We start from the raw sequence: 13885 nt of genomic DNA on the forward strand, positions 1-13885 counted from the left end.
TACTGTAGATACAGTTGAAAGGCTAGATGTACGCCAATCTGCTGGTGGGCTAACGTATAAGCCAAGCGTGTGGCTCCCGTCAGAGGCAGCCATTACGCCCTCTCTGTGCATACGTATGTAGTTGGGATTACAGGATGGACGAATGCCAAGCTGAGGCGGTCTGTAAGCGAAGAAGGGCACGCAACATGGCTAGAAGCTCATATCGGTGGCTCTTTCCTGGCAGCTGTGTGTCTGCTGCTACCGTTCGGTGCCTCCAAACAGCAAAAACGAAGGTGCTTAGTACTAACTGAATATGCTTACAGCAAAACCTGTGCTGCCACTACTGGTACTTAACTAATGAAGTTCCTGTTCGTATCATCACCACGACGCAGGGTCTGTGCAGCTGGTGCCGCATCGCTACCAAGTAGGGATAATACTTGCGGTCCACCACACGGATGAATAACAGAGCAGGACTCGGATGCACACTCGATCGTTCTCCCCGGCACGGCGATGCCGCCGTGCTACCAGGAGAGCAGCATTTACACTAAGCTTCGAGATGGTACAAATCGTACGTAAATACCAATGGGTTCCTGGATTGATTCCTGTTGAGCTGGTGTTGGTCGAGTTGGCGTTGGTGCCCAACCATAGAAAAAGATGAATGTGTACAATTGCCAGCCGACCCGCCTTATGGTCGCTGGTCAACACTTGGCTGAGCATATCCACTGATTGTCGTCGACTTTTTCGTACTTTACGTTCGTTTAAGGCTTGACTCACTTCAACACCCGAAGCAAATCTACAGCAGACGTCCGATAAGATCGCCCCGATTGCGGGCAGCACATGCGCCGCATAGCGTCCGCATATATCCGATAGAGTTTTCAGTAGAGGATTGACACCTTCATGACAGCTACCTACCTAATACGCAGGGGATATATATCTGTTGGCCGCCGCCAAAGTACACAGCACAGCGATTCTTCATTCCAAATTCTGACCCGTTCAACGCACCCCTCTGCAATATCCAACGACCATGAAGTTTGCTTCAGCCTGCTCCACACTGCTCGGATCCCTTGTCGTCTTGGTCGCGAATCCAGCCAACCTCGTCAGCGCAGAGTGCTCCGACGTCCACGTCGTCTTCGCCCGCGGCAGTGGTGAGATGCAAGGACTCGGCATCTGTGGTGAGCCGCTGGTCAGTGGCATCACCTCCAACCTCGGCGGCAAAAGCGTCTCGTCCTACGCTGTCAACTACATGGCTTCGATGGACCAGAGCAGCGCTGGACCCGGCGCCACCGACATGACCAACCACGTCGTGTCCGTCGCTCAGGAGTGCCCCAACACGGTTTTCGTGCTCGGTGGCTACTCCCAGGGAGCCAGCGTCACGGACATTGCCATCGGCATCAAGACGATGCTTGGGTCTGGTGACACCATCCCGGAAAACTTGGCGCCCCGCATCAAGGCCGTCGTGACGTTCGGCAACCCGCTGAAGCTCATGGGCCAGACGATCGAGAGCTCCAGCCCCACGTACGGCCCCAAGGCCATCGAGTTCTGCAACCAGGGCGACCCGGTCTGCGGCAACGGCTTCAACACCATGGCGCACATGACCTACCCGATGGACAGCGTGTCGGGTGCTGCCGAAAAGGCGGCTGCGTTGGTTAAGGGCGGTGGCCGCAAGCTGCGTGCCTAATCGCATCGAGCTCGATTGGTGTTGTGTGTTTCATCGTCAAGTCAGCATTTTAGTACCAATGGTTAGTACGAATCTGTCATTCAATAGAAGTATCTGTCACTACTCAGTCGTCGTCGTTCGTGCAGTGATGTTGCTGTGTTGCATGTTGTCGAAAATGTGGGTAAGTATAAGTGTAACAGGCAGAAGGCCTTGGAGCTGAACCTTCGGCGACAATAAGCTTTTGTGTAGGCTTTATTACTGCTACATGTAATAGTGCATGTGAGCGGATCCATACGGTGCAATACGCGACTATTGCACGGAACTCAAATCCAACACATATATTCAAAGGTCACCATGTCGCGTACGTAACTATAACCTGGACTAACCGTCAGGGCGTACGCGGCCTATGCACGCAGCGCTCTGACTCCACCCTTCACCAGCGCAGCAGCCTTTTGGGCCGCGGTGGTCACACTGCCGTCCGTCGGGTACATCAGGTGAGCCATCATGTTGAAGCCGGCGGCGCACACGGGGTCGCCCTGGTTGCAGAACTCGATAGCCTTGGGTCCGTACGTGGAGCTGGAGCTCGCGATCGTCTGGCCGAAGAGCTTGAGCGGGTTGCCGAACGTCACGATGGCCTGCGACTCGGGGATGACGCTACCAGAGCCCAGAGTCGTCTTGATGCCGATGGAGATGTCCGTGACGCTGGCGCCCTGCGAGTAGCCGCCCAGCACGAACACGGTGTTGGGGCATTCCTGAGCCACGGACACGACGTGGTTGGTCATGTCGGTGGCGCCCGCACCAGCGCTCGTCTGGTCGTACGCAGCGAGATAGTTGACTGCGTAGGACGAGACGCTCATGCCGCCGAGGTCGGAGGTGAGGGTGCTGACGAGAGGCTGGCCAGCCGTGCCCAGTCCGGGCAGCTCGCCGCTTCCGCGGGCGAAGACGACGTGGACGTCAGAGCACTCGGCGTTGACGAGGTGGGCGGGGTTGGCAAGCAGCACGAGCATGGATCCGAGGAAGGCAGCGAACTTCAGGTTGGTGGTAGTTGGCTTGGAGTTGTTGCTTTTAGTCGATCGGGGCGTCGCTTGGTGTGCGTAGTGCAGCGGAAAACGAAGAATGGTAAGTTCATCGTCGAGGACCGCGGCCGTTGAGATCCCAGGCGAGTCGGCCGTGTACTTCTGCTATCTCTGCCGGTAGTGTCCTTTTCGTGGTTGGTCGTTGGTGCGCGCGGGCGCATTTCCTGCCATGCTTTTCACCTTGGTGTAGGTACTACGATCAGAACATGCCTAATGTTTCGTATCCGTGTTGTTGTAGACCCGCTACTAGCGATACAGTAGTGTAGTTAGTGTACAGCACCATGGGTATCCAACAAGGCAGAAACCCTCGTCGATGGTACATAACCTGAAGGTTTGGGGGAACCGCCTGCCGGTTCTCACCGAAGAGTTTACGTGCCGAAGTCAGAAGGCACCTACAGTACAGACCGTGGGTGAGTGAGTGAGGTGGAAGCGTGCAAAGCGTTGGCCCTTGACTCACGGCCAACGTCTGGGTTTCTGCACTCACGAACGGTAAAAACACTGACCGTAGCACTCGCTATCCAACATGTTTAACGCCTCGACGAGTCCCGATTACTTGGTATCTTGCCACAAGTGTGCGGATCTTTTCGATCCCCGCACAAGGGGCCTGCCTTTTTCATGTGGTCGTAAGTTACGCCTTGTCCTAAGTCGTGTGCGTGGCCTTGGCACTCGAGGTCGAGCTAGGCCAGCTACTGAACGGCTCGTTCGAAACGAGGGAACGTCTACGTGCAATTGCACGTACCTCCCCTCCCCGCTTGCCGGTACAAGCAGCCCTAGTCTGCTGTAACTCTACTGTCTTGCAAATGACTCGTCGGAGCACCAATGTTGTGACTATTACCTTGGAAAAGGTGTTGATTTTCAAAACACTTGTACTTGGTCTTCATCCATTGAGCCCATGACACACGGACACAAACAGCCAAGCCAAGCCTCACGGATAATACCGCGACTTCCCCGCCCGCCGGTCACTGAACGGTATCTTCCGGTCTTATCGGGCTTTTCATTGATACCAGCTGGTTTCTGGTAACCGGATGTGTGTTCTCGAGTCATCTAACCGGTTTTTAGCGGTACTACATCGGTGTCATCATCTTAGAAGAAGTTTTTTTCATCTTAGATTCCTGTGCGTTTCTTGACGGCGGGATAGATGTGCATCACAAGCCGAGGACGGCAACCAGGCAGCTTAGGCTCTAGAAAATTTAGAACTTTATTGCAAATTGCCCCCCCCCCCCAAAAAAAACAAACAAAAAAGGAGAACAAATCAGTAAAAGTGGCTGGGATGTATTATGGTTTGAGCGCTGGTTGCCAGAAGCGATACGGTTTTTCGAGGAAAGCGACACTAGCAAAGTTGCCTGCAGCAAGCATATATAGATAAGACACGGCCTAGCTGGTGTTCAAGAGGATGCCGTCACTGCTGTGGTACATACTTCATGTACATGTATCCATCATGGATGGTGTCCATAGCCTCATGTATGATAGTAATAACGATTACCTTACAAGTAGTTACCTGCTTGTACATCGTGTCGTTCAGTAGGCTTATCGGCTTGCGTCAAACTGCTCAGCTGCATTAGTGGGGGGGGGGCTTTCACAGCAGCGCAGCAATGCTGCCTCGAACACTGGTCGATGTACTATCTATAAGGAAGGAGAAGGGCGTACGCTTATTAATTTCAAGACAAAGCCACAAAACTTGAGAGTGGAACAGCAGTATATGCATGTATTCAACAATCAAAAACACATCGCTTTGTCAGCACAGGCTGCCTGTGCTCAACAATCAAAACAGATACACTTTCTGGATCCAGTCTACATACAACGCGGCATCGCGTACGTCAAAGCGATCGCAGCGTGCTAGCGCTTCCAAGGGCGTTTACGAACGCAGCGATCGGGTGCCACCCTTCACCAACGCAGCAGCATTCTGGGCCGCGGTGGTCACACTGCCGTCCGTCGGGTACATCAGGTGAGCCGCCATGTTGAAGCCGGCGGCGCACACGGGGTCGCCCTGGTTGCAGAACTCGATGGCCTTGGGTCCATACGTGGAGCTTGAGCTCGCGATCGTCTGGCCGAAGAGCTTGAGCGGGTTGCCGAACGTCACGACGGCCTTGATGCGCGGTGCCAAATTCTCCGGGATAGTTTTACCAGCGCCGAGCATCGTCTTGATGCCGATGGAGATGTCCGTGACACTGGCACCCTGAGAGTAGCCGCCCAGCACGAACACGGTGTTGGGGCATTCCTGAGCCACGGACACGACGTGGTTGGTCATGTCGGTGGCGCCCGCACCAGCGCTCGTCTGGTCGTACGCAGCGAGATAGTTGACTGCGTAGGACGAGACGCTCATGCCGCCGAGGTTGGATTCGAGGCCCTTGACAAGAGGCTGACCAGCCGTGCCCAACCCAGGCAGCTCTCCGCTTCCGCGCGCAAACACGACGTGAACGTCAGAGCACTCGGCGGTGACGAGGTTGGTGGGGTTGGCAAGCAGCACGAGCATGGATCCGAGGAAGGTGGCGAACTTCATGTTGTTGTTGTTGGGGTGGCGGGGGTTGAGACGGGGTGGTTTCGAGTGTCGGAACTTGGCTCGGTGTGTACAGTGCACTGGAAAAGGAAGAATGAGAAGCTGTCGACTACCAAAGCTGCGGACTTTGTATTTCATCGAAGCTGATGAAGCTGCGCCTTCCTCTTCTGTCTGATGGCGGGCAGTACGAGCGTCGGTCGGATCTTGCCAGGCGCGGCCACCACGCCCTCTCCGGATACTTCAAGATGAGGTGTAGATAGACTTCATATAATATACAGTAGTAGCTCAGGTACCAACGTTTACGAAACCAAAAAGCTGGAATCACAGATGGATGCTGCGTCCAAAAGTTGAGTCGCCCTGTCATCGAAGAAGCGCACGCACCATGGCTGGAGATCATATCGGTGGCTGTTTCCGAGCGACCACACAGCTGTACGTCGCCACAGTCTGGTGCCCTCGAACAGCAAAAGGGACATGTCGAACGAGGCGAACGCGTTCAGCGCCATCGGCGAGGTACATGTATTCCAATCCATACACATCCTGGCATCCTGACCTTGCGACCAGTGAATCTTGCATCGTGGCGTCAATAACAGTGTACCACCGCGTCGCTACCTATGCATTTTGTTATGTGGCGACGTGGGCTCGACTATTCGGTTGAGAAACATTCGGCTCGTCCTCCTCCAACAGCGCGATCTGGCAAAGCCACCACTCACCAAGAAAGTTTCGTGTGCATTCGACATAGTGTAGTGCACACCTTCTACGAGAGCCGGGCTCCTGGGCTCTTGGGTGAACCCAAAAGTCGCGAGCTCGGGCTCCTGGGCTCTTGAGTTCAATAGGTTAAGTGAAAGGAGCCCTCCAGAACTGTGAGCCCTCGTTAAGGGCTCCCCCCTCACCTGTGTTAAATATCTCGCTGATGGTTGGCCGTCATTGAAGTATCTCCAGGTTCTAACCTGAAAAGGCATAGGAAAGAGGGCTTCTCCTTGAGGGGAAGGAAGGACGATCGGCGACGCTGGGGTGGCCTCGGAGCGGCTGTACACATATGAGCGGCGCGAGATCTTCTAGTGTGGTGATCTTTGAGCTCGATCTTCTAGCGTGGCGCATCGATCACGCGAAGTTGCTCGCCTTAAGTCTAGGTAAAATTGGCCAATCAGATATTACTATGAAGAGCCCGTCATAGATTTGAAGCTAAATTTGGGGAGCCCTGGAGGGGAGCCAATGGGGAGCCCGAACCAGGGCTCCTTGATCTCGTACTTACCATGAGGGAGCCCGTTTTGTGCGACTTTTGGCTCTCGTATTAGGGGGAGCCCACTCGTAGAAGGTGTGGTGTAGTGATAATTCATCTCTTTCCACAGTCGTACTCCACCACTGCACCACAAAAGAGATGTACTGCTGAAATACAAGTACAGTACTTGTTGTACTTAGTACTGTAGTTCTGGTCGCGTTTTATCACGTCCCTTTTGGTGTTCGAGGGCACCAGACTGTGGCGACGTACAGCTGTGTGGTCGCTCGGAAACAGCCACCGATATGATCTCCAGCCATGGTGCGTGCGCTTCTTCGATGACAGGGCGACTCAACTTTTGGACGCAGCATCCATCTGTGATTCCAGCTTTTTGGTTTCGTAAACGTTGGTACCTGAGCTACTACTGTATATTATATGAAGTCTATCTACACCTCATCTTGAAGTATCCGGAGAGGGCGTGGTGGCCGCGCCTGGCAAGATCCGACCGACGCTCGTACTGCCCGCCATCAGACAGAAGAGGAAGGCGCAGCTTCATCAGCTTCGATGAAATACAAAGTCCGCAGCTTTGGTAGTCGACAGCTTCTCATTCTTCCTTTTCCAGTGCACTGTACACACCGAGCCAAGTTCCGACACTCGAAACCACCCCGTCTCAACCCCCGCCACCCCAACAACAACAACATGAAGTTCGCCACCTTCCTCGGATCCATGCTCGTGCTGCTTGCCAACCCCACCAACCTCGTCACCGCCGAGTGCTCTGACGTTCACGTCGTGTTTGCGCGCGGAAGCGGAGAGCTGCCTGGGTTGGGCACGGCTGGTCAGCCTCTTGTCAAGGGCCTCGAATCCAACCTCGGCGGCATGAGCGTCTCGTCCTACGCAGTCAACTATCTCGCTGCGTACGACCAGACGAGCGCTGGTGCGGGCGCCACCGACATGACCAACCACGTCGTGTCCGTGGCTCAGGAATGCCCCAACACCGTGTTCGTGCTGGGCGGCTACTCTCAGGGTGCCAGTGTCACGGACATCTCCATCGGCATCAAGACGATGCTTGGCGCTGGTAAAACTATCCCGGAGAATTTGGCACCGCGCATCAAGGCCGTCGTGACGTTCGGCAACCCGCTCAAGCTCTTCGGCCAGACGATCGCGAGCTCAAGCTCCACGTATGGACCCAAGGCCATCGAGTTCTGCAACCAGGGCGACCCCGTGTGCGCCGCCGGCTTCAACATGGCGGCTCACCTGATGTACCCGACGGACGGCAGTGTGACCACCGCGGCCCAGAAGGCGGCTGCGTTGGTGAAGGGTGGCACCCGATCGCTGCGTTCGTAATCACCTACGAAACGCTAGGTTGTCTACCTATTGCATATGAGTTTGGCGGGCTCAATGCTCTGCTGTATGTAGAATGCGTCCAAAAAGTGTATCTGTTCTGATTGTTGAATACGTCGAGTTGCTCAATTTTCGGGTTGTGTTGTCATTGGTAGAACAACCCATCGATTGGTTGCTCAGCCCCCATGCCCACTTTTCAACCTCCTAAGAAACAGCACAAAACTTTGATGTCGCTACTGCCTTTTAAGTAAGGTCTCATAACATGGCAGCGCTTGAGCCCCAAGTTGAGGGCAGATCTACAACAGAAGGCTGATAAGATCACCCGATTGCGGACAGCACATGTACCGGTATACTATAGCACCAACATGCTCAGGTTGTAGTAGAGGACCGACACCCACAACCCAGGCATGCCCCTTGACGCTGGCGCTGGCACACCGTGCTGCGGCTCTTCATTTCAAAAGCTGACCCGTTCAACGCACCCCACACAACAGCCCCCCCCCCCCTTCACCTCCATAACAGCGCGACGACCATGAAGTTTGCTTCGGGTATGGCCGTGGCTGGGTGCCTTGGCACGATCATCGCTGATGTCATTGGCGTTGCGATTCTCCTGTACGAGGAGCGCGGCCACCCCACGCCGCCCACGCCCGATGTGAGTAGACCAAGGAGGAAGTAAAAAAATCGGCCCGAGTATTTTTTTGATAAGTTATCAATGGTAACTTGGCATCCGATACTTAATTAAGCAATGGGCCATTGCATTGCCAATGGCTAAACCACAGACTGTGCTGTAAACATGACTTGATCTTTTTTTAAGTTACTGTATTCTGTTACCGGTACGATGTCACTATCCTATCACTTGGCCACGATAAGGCCGTATCTACGCACGCAGCGCCCTGCCTCCCTTCACCAACGCAGCAGCCTTCTGGGCCGCAGTGGTCACACTGCCGTCGGTCACGTACATCAGGTGGGCCGCCATATTGAAGCCGGCAGCGCACACCGGGTCGCCCCTGTTGCAGAACTCGATGGCCTTGGATCCGTACGTAGGGCTCGCGCTCGCAATCGTTTGACCGTAGAGCTTGAGAGGGTTGCCAAACGTCACGACGGCCTTGATGCGGGGCGCCAGCGACTGCGGGATGACGCTGCCAGAGCCAAGAGCCGTCCTGATACCGAGGGCGATGTCCGTGACACTCGCACCCTGAGAGTAGCCACCGAGCACGAAAACCGTGTTGGGGCACGCGTTCGCCACGGACACGACGTGGTTGGTCATGTCGGTGGCGCCAGGTCCAGCGCTAGTCTGGTCGTACGCGGCGCGGTAGTTGACCGCGTAGGACGAGACGCTCTTGCCAGGGAGGTTGGAGGCGATGCCGCGGACGAGGGGTTGGCCGGTGATTCCGAGGCCGGGGGCCTCGCCGCTTCCGCGGGCGAAGACGACGTGGACGTCAGAGCACTGGGCGTCGACGAGGCTGGTGGGGGAGGCGAGCAGCACGAACAGGGATCCGAGGAGGGCCGTGAACTTCATGGTGCTTTGGTGATGGAGGTGGTGGTGGCTTCGGGTCGCGTTGCTTGGTGTGTGTAGAACAACGGAAAATGAAGAGTGAAGAGATCGCCGTAGCAAGTCGACCCCGGGCGAGTCGCTGGTTTGATACAGTATTGCTGACGCGTTCGTTCCGGCTTGCTAGTCGTCCGGTCCTGTTCTTGTGGGTCGCTGCCTGGGGGCACTCACCTTCTTACCAGCCGGCCATCGACGCCAAGGATTTGAGGCGCTAAAGGTTAGGTTTGTCGTCTTGCTGTACGATCAAGATCCATTTTGGATTGCTTCGCACTGCGAAGTTCGCAGTGTGCTTACTGTACTATGGTGTGTGTTGTAAGACCGCCTTCGGTGCATCGATTGCAGGCAGAAAGGGATTTGTCGGTCGTGCAGGGCCCCAAGTATTCGGAGACCACATGACGCGCTCGCACCGAAGGACCGGCGTGCTATGTCAACGGAGGTGGACAGGTACCGGTCAACCTGTCGGTCAAATCGGAAAGCACGCGTCCCCATTTGGTACATGCACTGCAACTACATGTATGGCTGACGCACTCTGCCCGACCAAGGTCGCCCTATCCTATGGCGTGGGTGCAGCACTGTTGATGGTTGTGAGCGGAACTTGCATCGTGCTGATCACGTGGGCTGCACAGCTGGGAATCGCGCGCGAGGCACTCCCTCGCTACATCATAACGTTTGGTCCAGTTGCCGAGGGTGGCTGACTCAAAATATGCAGGGGCACGCAGGATATCGTACCGACCGTATTCGACTTTTGCCCGGATGTATCGTTATCTTGCCAGCACCCCGCCGCCTCCAATGATGCTACTACAGTAGCTGCAGCTGAGTGCACACACTGTAGAATTACAGCGAATGAGTTGGGCGCTACCGAAGTACGGACAGTGTTGGCTCACTGCGTCAATCTCTTGACTTGTGCGCTCGAACGGTAAATGTGAGGCAATATCTCTACCCAAAAGCGCGGTCTATTTCTGACAAGTGTCCATTACTTGGCGAGTTACTAACTGTTTAGACCTTTTTCGGTTCCCGCACAACGACGCTTTTTCATGTGGTCGTAAGTTCTGAGTTGTGTATAGCCACCGGTGTTCGAGCCTCGAACTAGCCAGCTCCATGGTGTCTGGACGCCTAATTCACTCCCCCCTCTCTCTCTCTTACGACTGCACCAACGACAAAGCACTGTCATGCCAGCGTTGTAGACCAAACTCTGCTCTTGCTATTCGTTCTTTCGCAAATATAGGCTTAGTACTGTGCCGATGCGTCTTGAGTACCGTGTCGGGATAACCAAGCGTCCTCACCCTCGAGCTGACTCAATCTACTGCAAAGTACGGGCTCCACATGTGCAGGAAACCATGAAGGCTTTCACGTGCACTCCGGCACTCTTTGACCACAAACAAGGCTTTACACCTACTGTACCGGTATCTTTCGGTCCTTATCGGGCTGTGTCGGACGGCTGGTTTCCTCGACGGAGTCTAAAAACCAGCTGTATTTAAGGTACAGCTCGTCCAGTGTAGAGTGCAACTTAACCAAAATCGAAACCAACAGTAAAAAGCCCCGCGTAGTTACAGTGAAGTTACCTTTAAGAAATTGCATTGCAGCCCGCATTAATGAATCGAGTCCGTCAGTATAGCAAAAACATCCACAGTGTATCTTTTTTTTAATACACGATCTGCACTACAGGGCGCGACTTATTGACATAATAACACGGACACCACTACCGCCGGCAAACACCAACTAGGCACGCAGCTTGCGGCTGCCGCCCTTGACCAACGCTGCAGCCTTTTCGGCCGCACCCGACACGCTGTCCATCGGGTAAGTCATGTGCGCCATCACGTTGAAGCCGTTACCGCAGACCGGGTCGCCCTGGTTGCAGAACTCGATGGCCTTGGGGCCGTACGTGGGGCTGGAGCTCTCGATCGTCTGGCCCATGAGCTTCAACGGGTTGCCAAACGTCACGACGGCCTTGATGCGGGGCGCCAAGTTCTCCGGGATGGTGTCACCAGACCCAAGCATCGTCCTGATACCAATCGCAATGTCCGTGACACTGGCCCCCTGCGAGTATCCACCAAGCACGAAAACCGTGTTGGGGCACTCCTGAGCCACGGACACGACATGGTTGGTCATGTCGGTGGCGCCGGGTCCAGCACTGGTCTGGTCCATTGAAGCCATGTAGCTGACCGCGTACGAGGACACGCTTATTCCCCCGAGGTTGGAGGTGATACCGCTGACAAGCGGCTCACCGCAGATGCCGAGTCCTGGCATCTCACCACTGCCGCGAGCGAAGACGACGTGGACGTCAGAGCACTCCGCGTTGACGAAGTTGGATGGGTTTGCGACCAAGACGAGGAGAGATCCGAGCATCGTCGTGCACGCCGAAGCAAACTTCATGGTCGTCGCGCTGTTATGGAGGTGAAGGGGGGGGGGAGGCTGTTGTGTGGGGTGCGTTGAACGGGTCAGCTTTTGAAATGAAGAGCCGCAGCACAGTGTGCCAGCGCCAGCGTCAAGGGGCATGCCTGTCTTGGCGCTGGGTTGTGGGTGTCGGTCCTCTACTACAACCTGAGCATGTTGGTGCTATAGTATACCGGTACATGTGCTGTCCGCAATCGGGTGATCTTATCAGCCTATCTGCCCTCAACTTGGGGCTCAAGCGCTGACATCGTCGGCGATTCTTGGCTGGTTGACCAGTGACCATGGCCGTGACTCTCATGTGCTACGGACAGCAAGAACCCCAACTGATCCATCCATACCGGGAAGTAATATTATAAATAAATAGAACGCCACATCCTGGCATCCTGGCATCAGCACCAGCTGTGCCATGGACACAAGTGGATCCTGCCATGCTCCCTGCGTGCATGTAGCGTTGATCTGTCGGTTTGTGACGTCGCGACGAGTCCTTCACTGTCGATGCCACTGGAATGTGAAAGGTTTCCTCAGCACACTACACTCGGTACTACCGAGTCGGTAGTACAAGTAAGCCCCCAAGAAATGTAAGCTGTATACACTATATGCTAGTAGTAGGGAAGTGCCCAAGCACCCCGTACATCGCTCGGTACACTTCCGTTTCGCTGTTTTGGGGCACCAGACTGTGGGGGCACACAGCTGTGAGAACAAATAGCCACCCATGACCCCTTGTGGTGCGCCTCTTTGCTGACAGGACCCCTCAACTTTATTCTGCGATAACATTTGTCAGCGATTCGAGCTTGTTATGGTTTCATATACATTGATAACCAGACTATTAAGCTAAGTACGTTATGTGAAGTTGATCGACGCACATTTGAAGTTTTCTGAGAAAGCGGGCGGACAAGGTATTAATTGTGGCTGCGCTTTGACATGACCCTCCACATTGTAGCTGGATTGCCCGCCATCAGGTAGAAGAAGAGGCGGGAGCTCAAGTTGCCCGCCATCAGATAAGAGAGCAGCGCAGCTTCGTCAGCGTAGAAATACCCATCGCTTTGTCGTCGGCCAACCTATCATACCAGTCATCGTTTTTCACTGCACTGCACACACCAAGCAAAGTCCCAGGCGACTCGAAGTATCTTCTCACAACCAACCCGCGACATCAACCATCACCCCCATTACCGTACGCCATGAAGTTCGCCACCTTCCTCGGATCTCTGCTGGTGCTGCTGGCCAACCCCACCAACTTCGTCTACGCTGAGTGCTCTGACGTCCACGTTGTCTTCGCCCGCGGAAGCGGCGAGCTGCCCGGGCTGGGTACGGCTGGCCAGCCTCTCGTCAGCGCACTCTCTTCCAACCTCGGCGGCATGAGTGTCTCGTCCTATGCAGTCAACTATCTCGCTGCCTACGACCAGTTAAGCGCTGGCCCAGGTGCAACCGATATGACCAACCACGTCGTGTCCGTGGCTCAAGAATGCCCCAGCACCGTGTTCGTTCTCGGTGGCTACTCGCAGGGCGCCAGCGTCACGGACATCTCCATTGGCATCAAGACGATGCTGGGCTCGGGTGCCTCAATTCCGGAGGACTTGGCGCCCCGTATCAAGGCCATCGTGACGTTCGGCAACCCGCTCAAGCTCTTCGGCCAGACGATCGCGAGCTCAAGCTCCACGTATGGACCCAAGGCCATCGAGTTCTGCAACCAGGGCGACCCCGTGTGCGCCGCCGGCTTCAACATGGCGGCTCACCTGATGTACCCGACGGACGGCAGTGTGACCACCGCGGCCCAGAAGGCGGCTGCGTTGGTGAAGGGTGGCACCCGATCGCTGCGTTCGTAATCACCTACGAAACGCTAGGTTGTCTACCTATTGCATATGAGTTTGGCGGGCTCAATGCTCTGCTGTATGTAGAATGCGTCCAAAAAGTGTATCTGTTCTGATTGTTGAATACGTCGAGTTGCTCAATTTTCGGGTTGTGTTGTCATTGGTAGAACAACCCATCGATTGGTTGCTCAGCCCCCATGCCCACTTTTCAACCTCCTAAGAAACAGCACAAAACTTTGATGTCGCTACTGCCTTTTAAGTAAGGTCTCATAACATGGCAGCGCTTGAGCCCCAAGTTGAGGGCAGATCTACAACAGAAGGCTGATAAGATCACCCGATTGCGGACAGCACATGTACCGGTATACTAT

At 55.0% G+C, this 13885-nt stretch overlaps 7 protein-coding genes across 7 annotated transcripts; 3 read left to right on the forward strand and 4 right to left on the reverse strand.

Moving 5' to 3' along the window:
* Positions 1-1003: 1003 nt before the first annotated feature.
* PHYSODRAFT_250546 (cutin hydrolase) lies at positions 1004-1657 on the forward strand (the record flags this gene model as incomplete). Its single annotated transcript, XM_009533757.1, has 1 exon — positions 1004-1657. The coding sequence occupies one exon, from the start codon at positions 1004-1006 to the stop codon at positions 1655-1657; it is 654 nt and encodes a 217-aa protein (XP_009532052.1).
* Positions 1658-2040: 383 nt separating this feature from the next.
* PHYSODRAFT_336222 (cutin hydrolase) lies at positions 2041-2643 on the reverse strand (the record flags this gene model as incomplete). The annotated part of the gene is made up of 1 exon (XM_009533758.1): positions 2041-2643. One exon carries the CDS (start codon positions 2641-2643, stop codon positions 2041-2043), a length of 603 nt encoding a protein of 200 aa, XP_009532053.1.
* A 1924-nt stretch (positions 2644-4567) lies between these two features.
* Positions 4568-5212, reverse strand: PHYSODRAFT_336223 (cutin hydrolase; the record flags this gene model as incomplete). The annotated part of the gene is made up of 1 exon (XM_009533759.1): positions 4568-5212. One exon carries the CDS (start codon positions 5210-5212, stop codon positions 4568-4570), a length of 645 nt encoding a protein of 214 aa, XP_009532054.1.
* A 1912-nt stretch (positions 5213-7124) lies between these two features.
* Positions 7125-7769, forward strand: PHYSODRAFT_516798 (cutin hydrolase; the record flags this gene model as incomplete). Its single annotated transcript, XM_009533760.1, has 1 exon — positions 7125-7769. The coding sequence occupies one exon, from the start codon at positions 7125-7127 to the stop codon at positions 7767-7769; it is 645 nt and encodes a 214-aa protein (XP_009532055.1).
* Positions 7770-8640: 871 nt separating this feature from the next.
* PHYSODRAFT_336225 (hypothetical protein) lies at positions 8641-9282 on the reverse strand (the record flags this gene model as incomplete). Its single annotated transcript, XM_009533761.1, has 1 exon — positions 8641-9282. One exon carries the CDS (start codon positions 9280-9282, stop codon positions 8641-8643), a length of 642 nt encoding a protein of 213 aa, XP_009532056.1.
* Positions 9283-11034: 1752 nt separating this feature from the next.
* Positions 11035-11688, reverse strand: PHYSODRAFT_517467 (hypothetical protein; the record flags this gene model as incomplete). The annotated part of the gene is made up of 1 exon (XM_009533762.1): positions 11035-11688. The coding sequence occupies one exon, from the start codon at positions 11686-11688 to the stop codon at positions 11035-11037; it is 654 nt and encodes a 217-aa protein (XP_009532057.1).
* A 1199-nt stretch (positions 11689-12887) lies between these two features.
* Positions 12888-13532, forward strand: PHYSODRAFT_336227 (cutin hydrolase; the record flags this gene model as incomplete). Its single annotated transcript, XM_009533763.1, has 1 exon — positions 12888-13532. The coding sequence occupies one exon, from the start codon at positions 12888-12890 to the stop codon at positions 13530-13532; it is 645 nt and encodes a 214-aa protein (XP_009532058.1).
* Positions 13533-13885: the final 353 nt, after the last annotated feature.

Source organism: Phytophthora sojae (assembly GCF_000149755.1).
Source record: "Phytophthora sojae unplaced genomic scaffold PHYSOscaffold_7, whole genome shotgun sequence".
In the NCBI taxonomy this organism is placed as follows: Eukaryota; Oomycota; class Peronosporomycetes; order Peronosporales; family Peronosporaceae; genus Phytophthora; species Phytophthora sojae.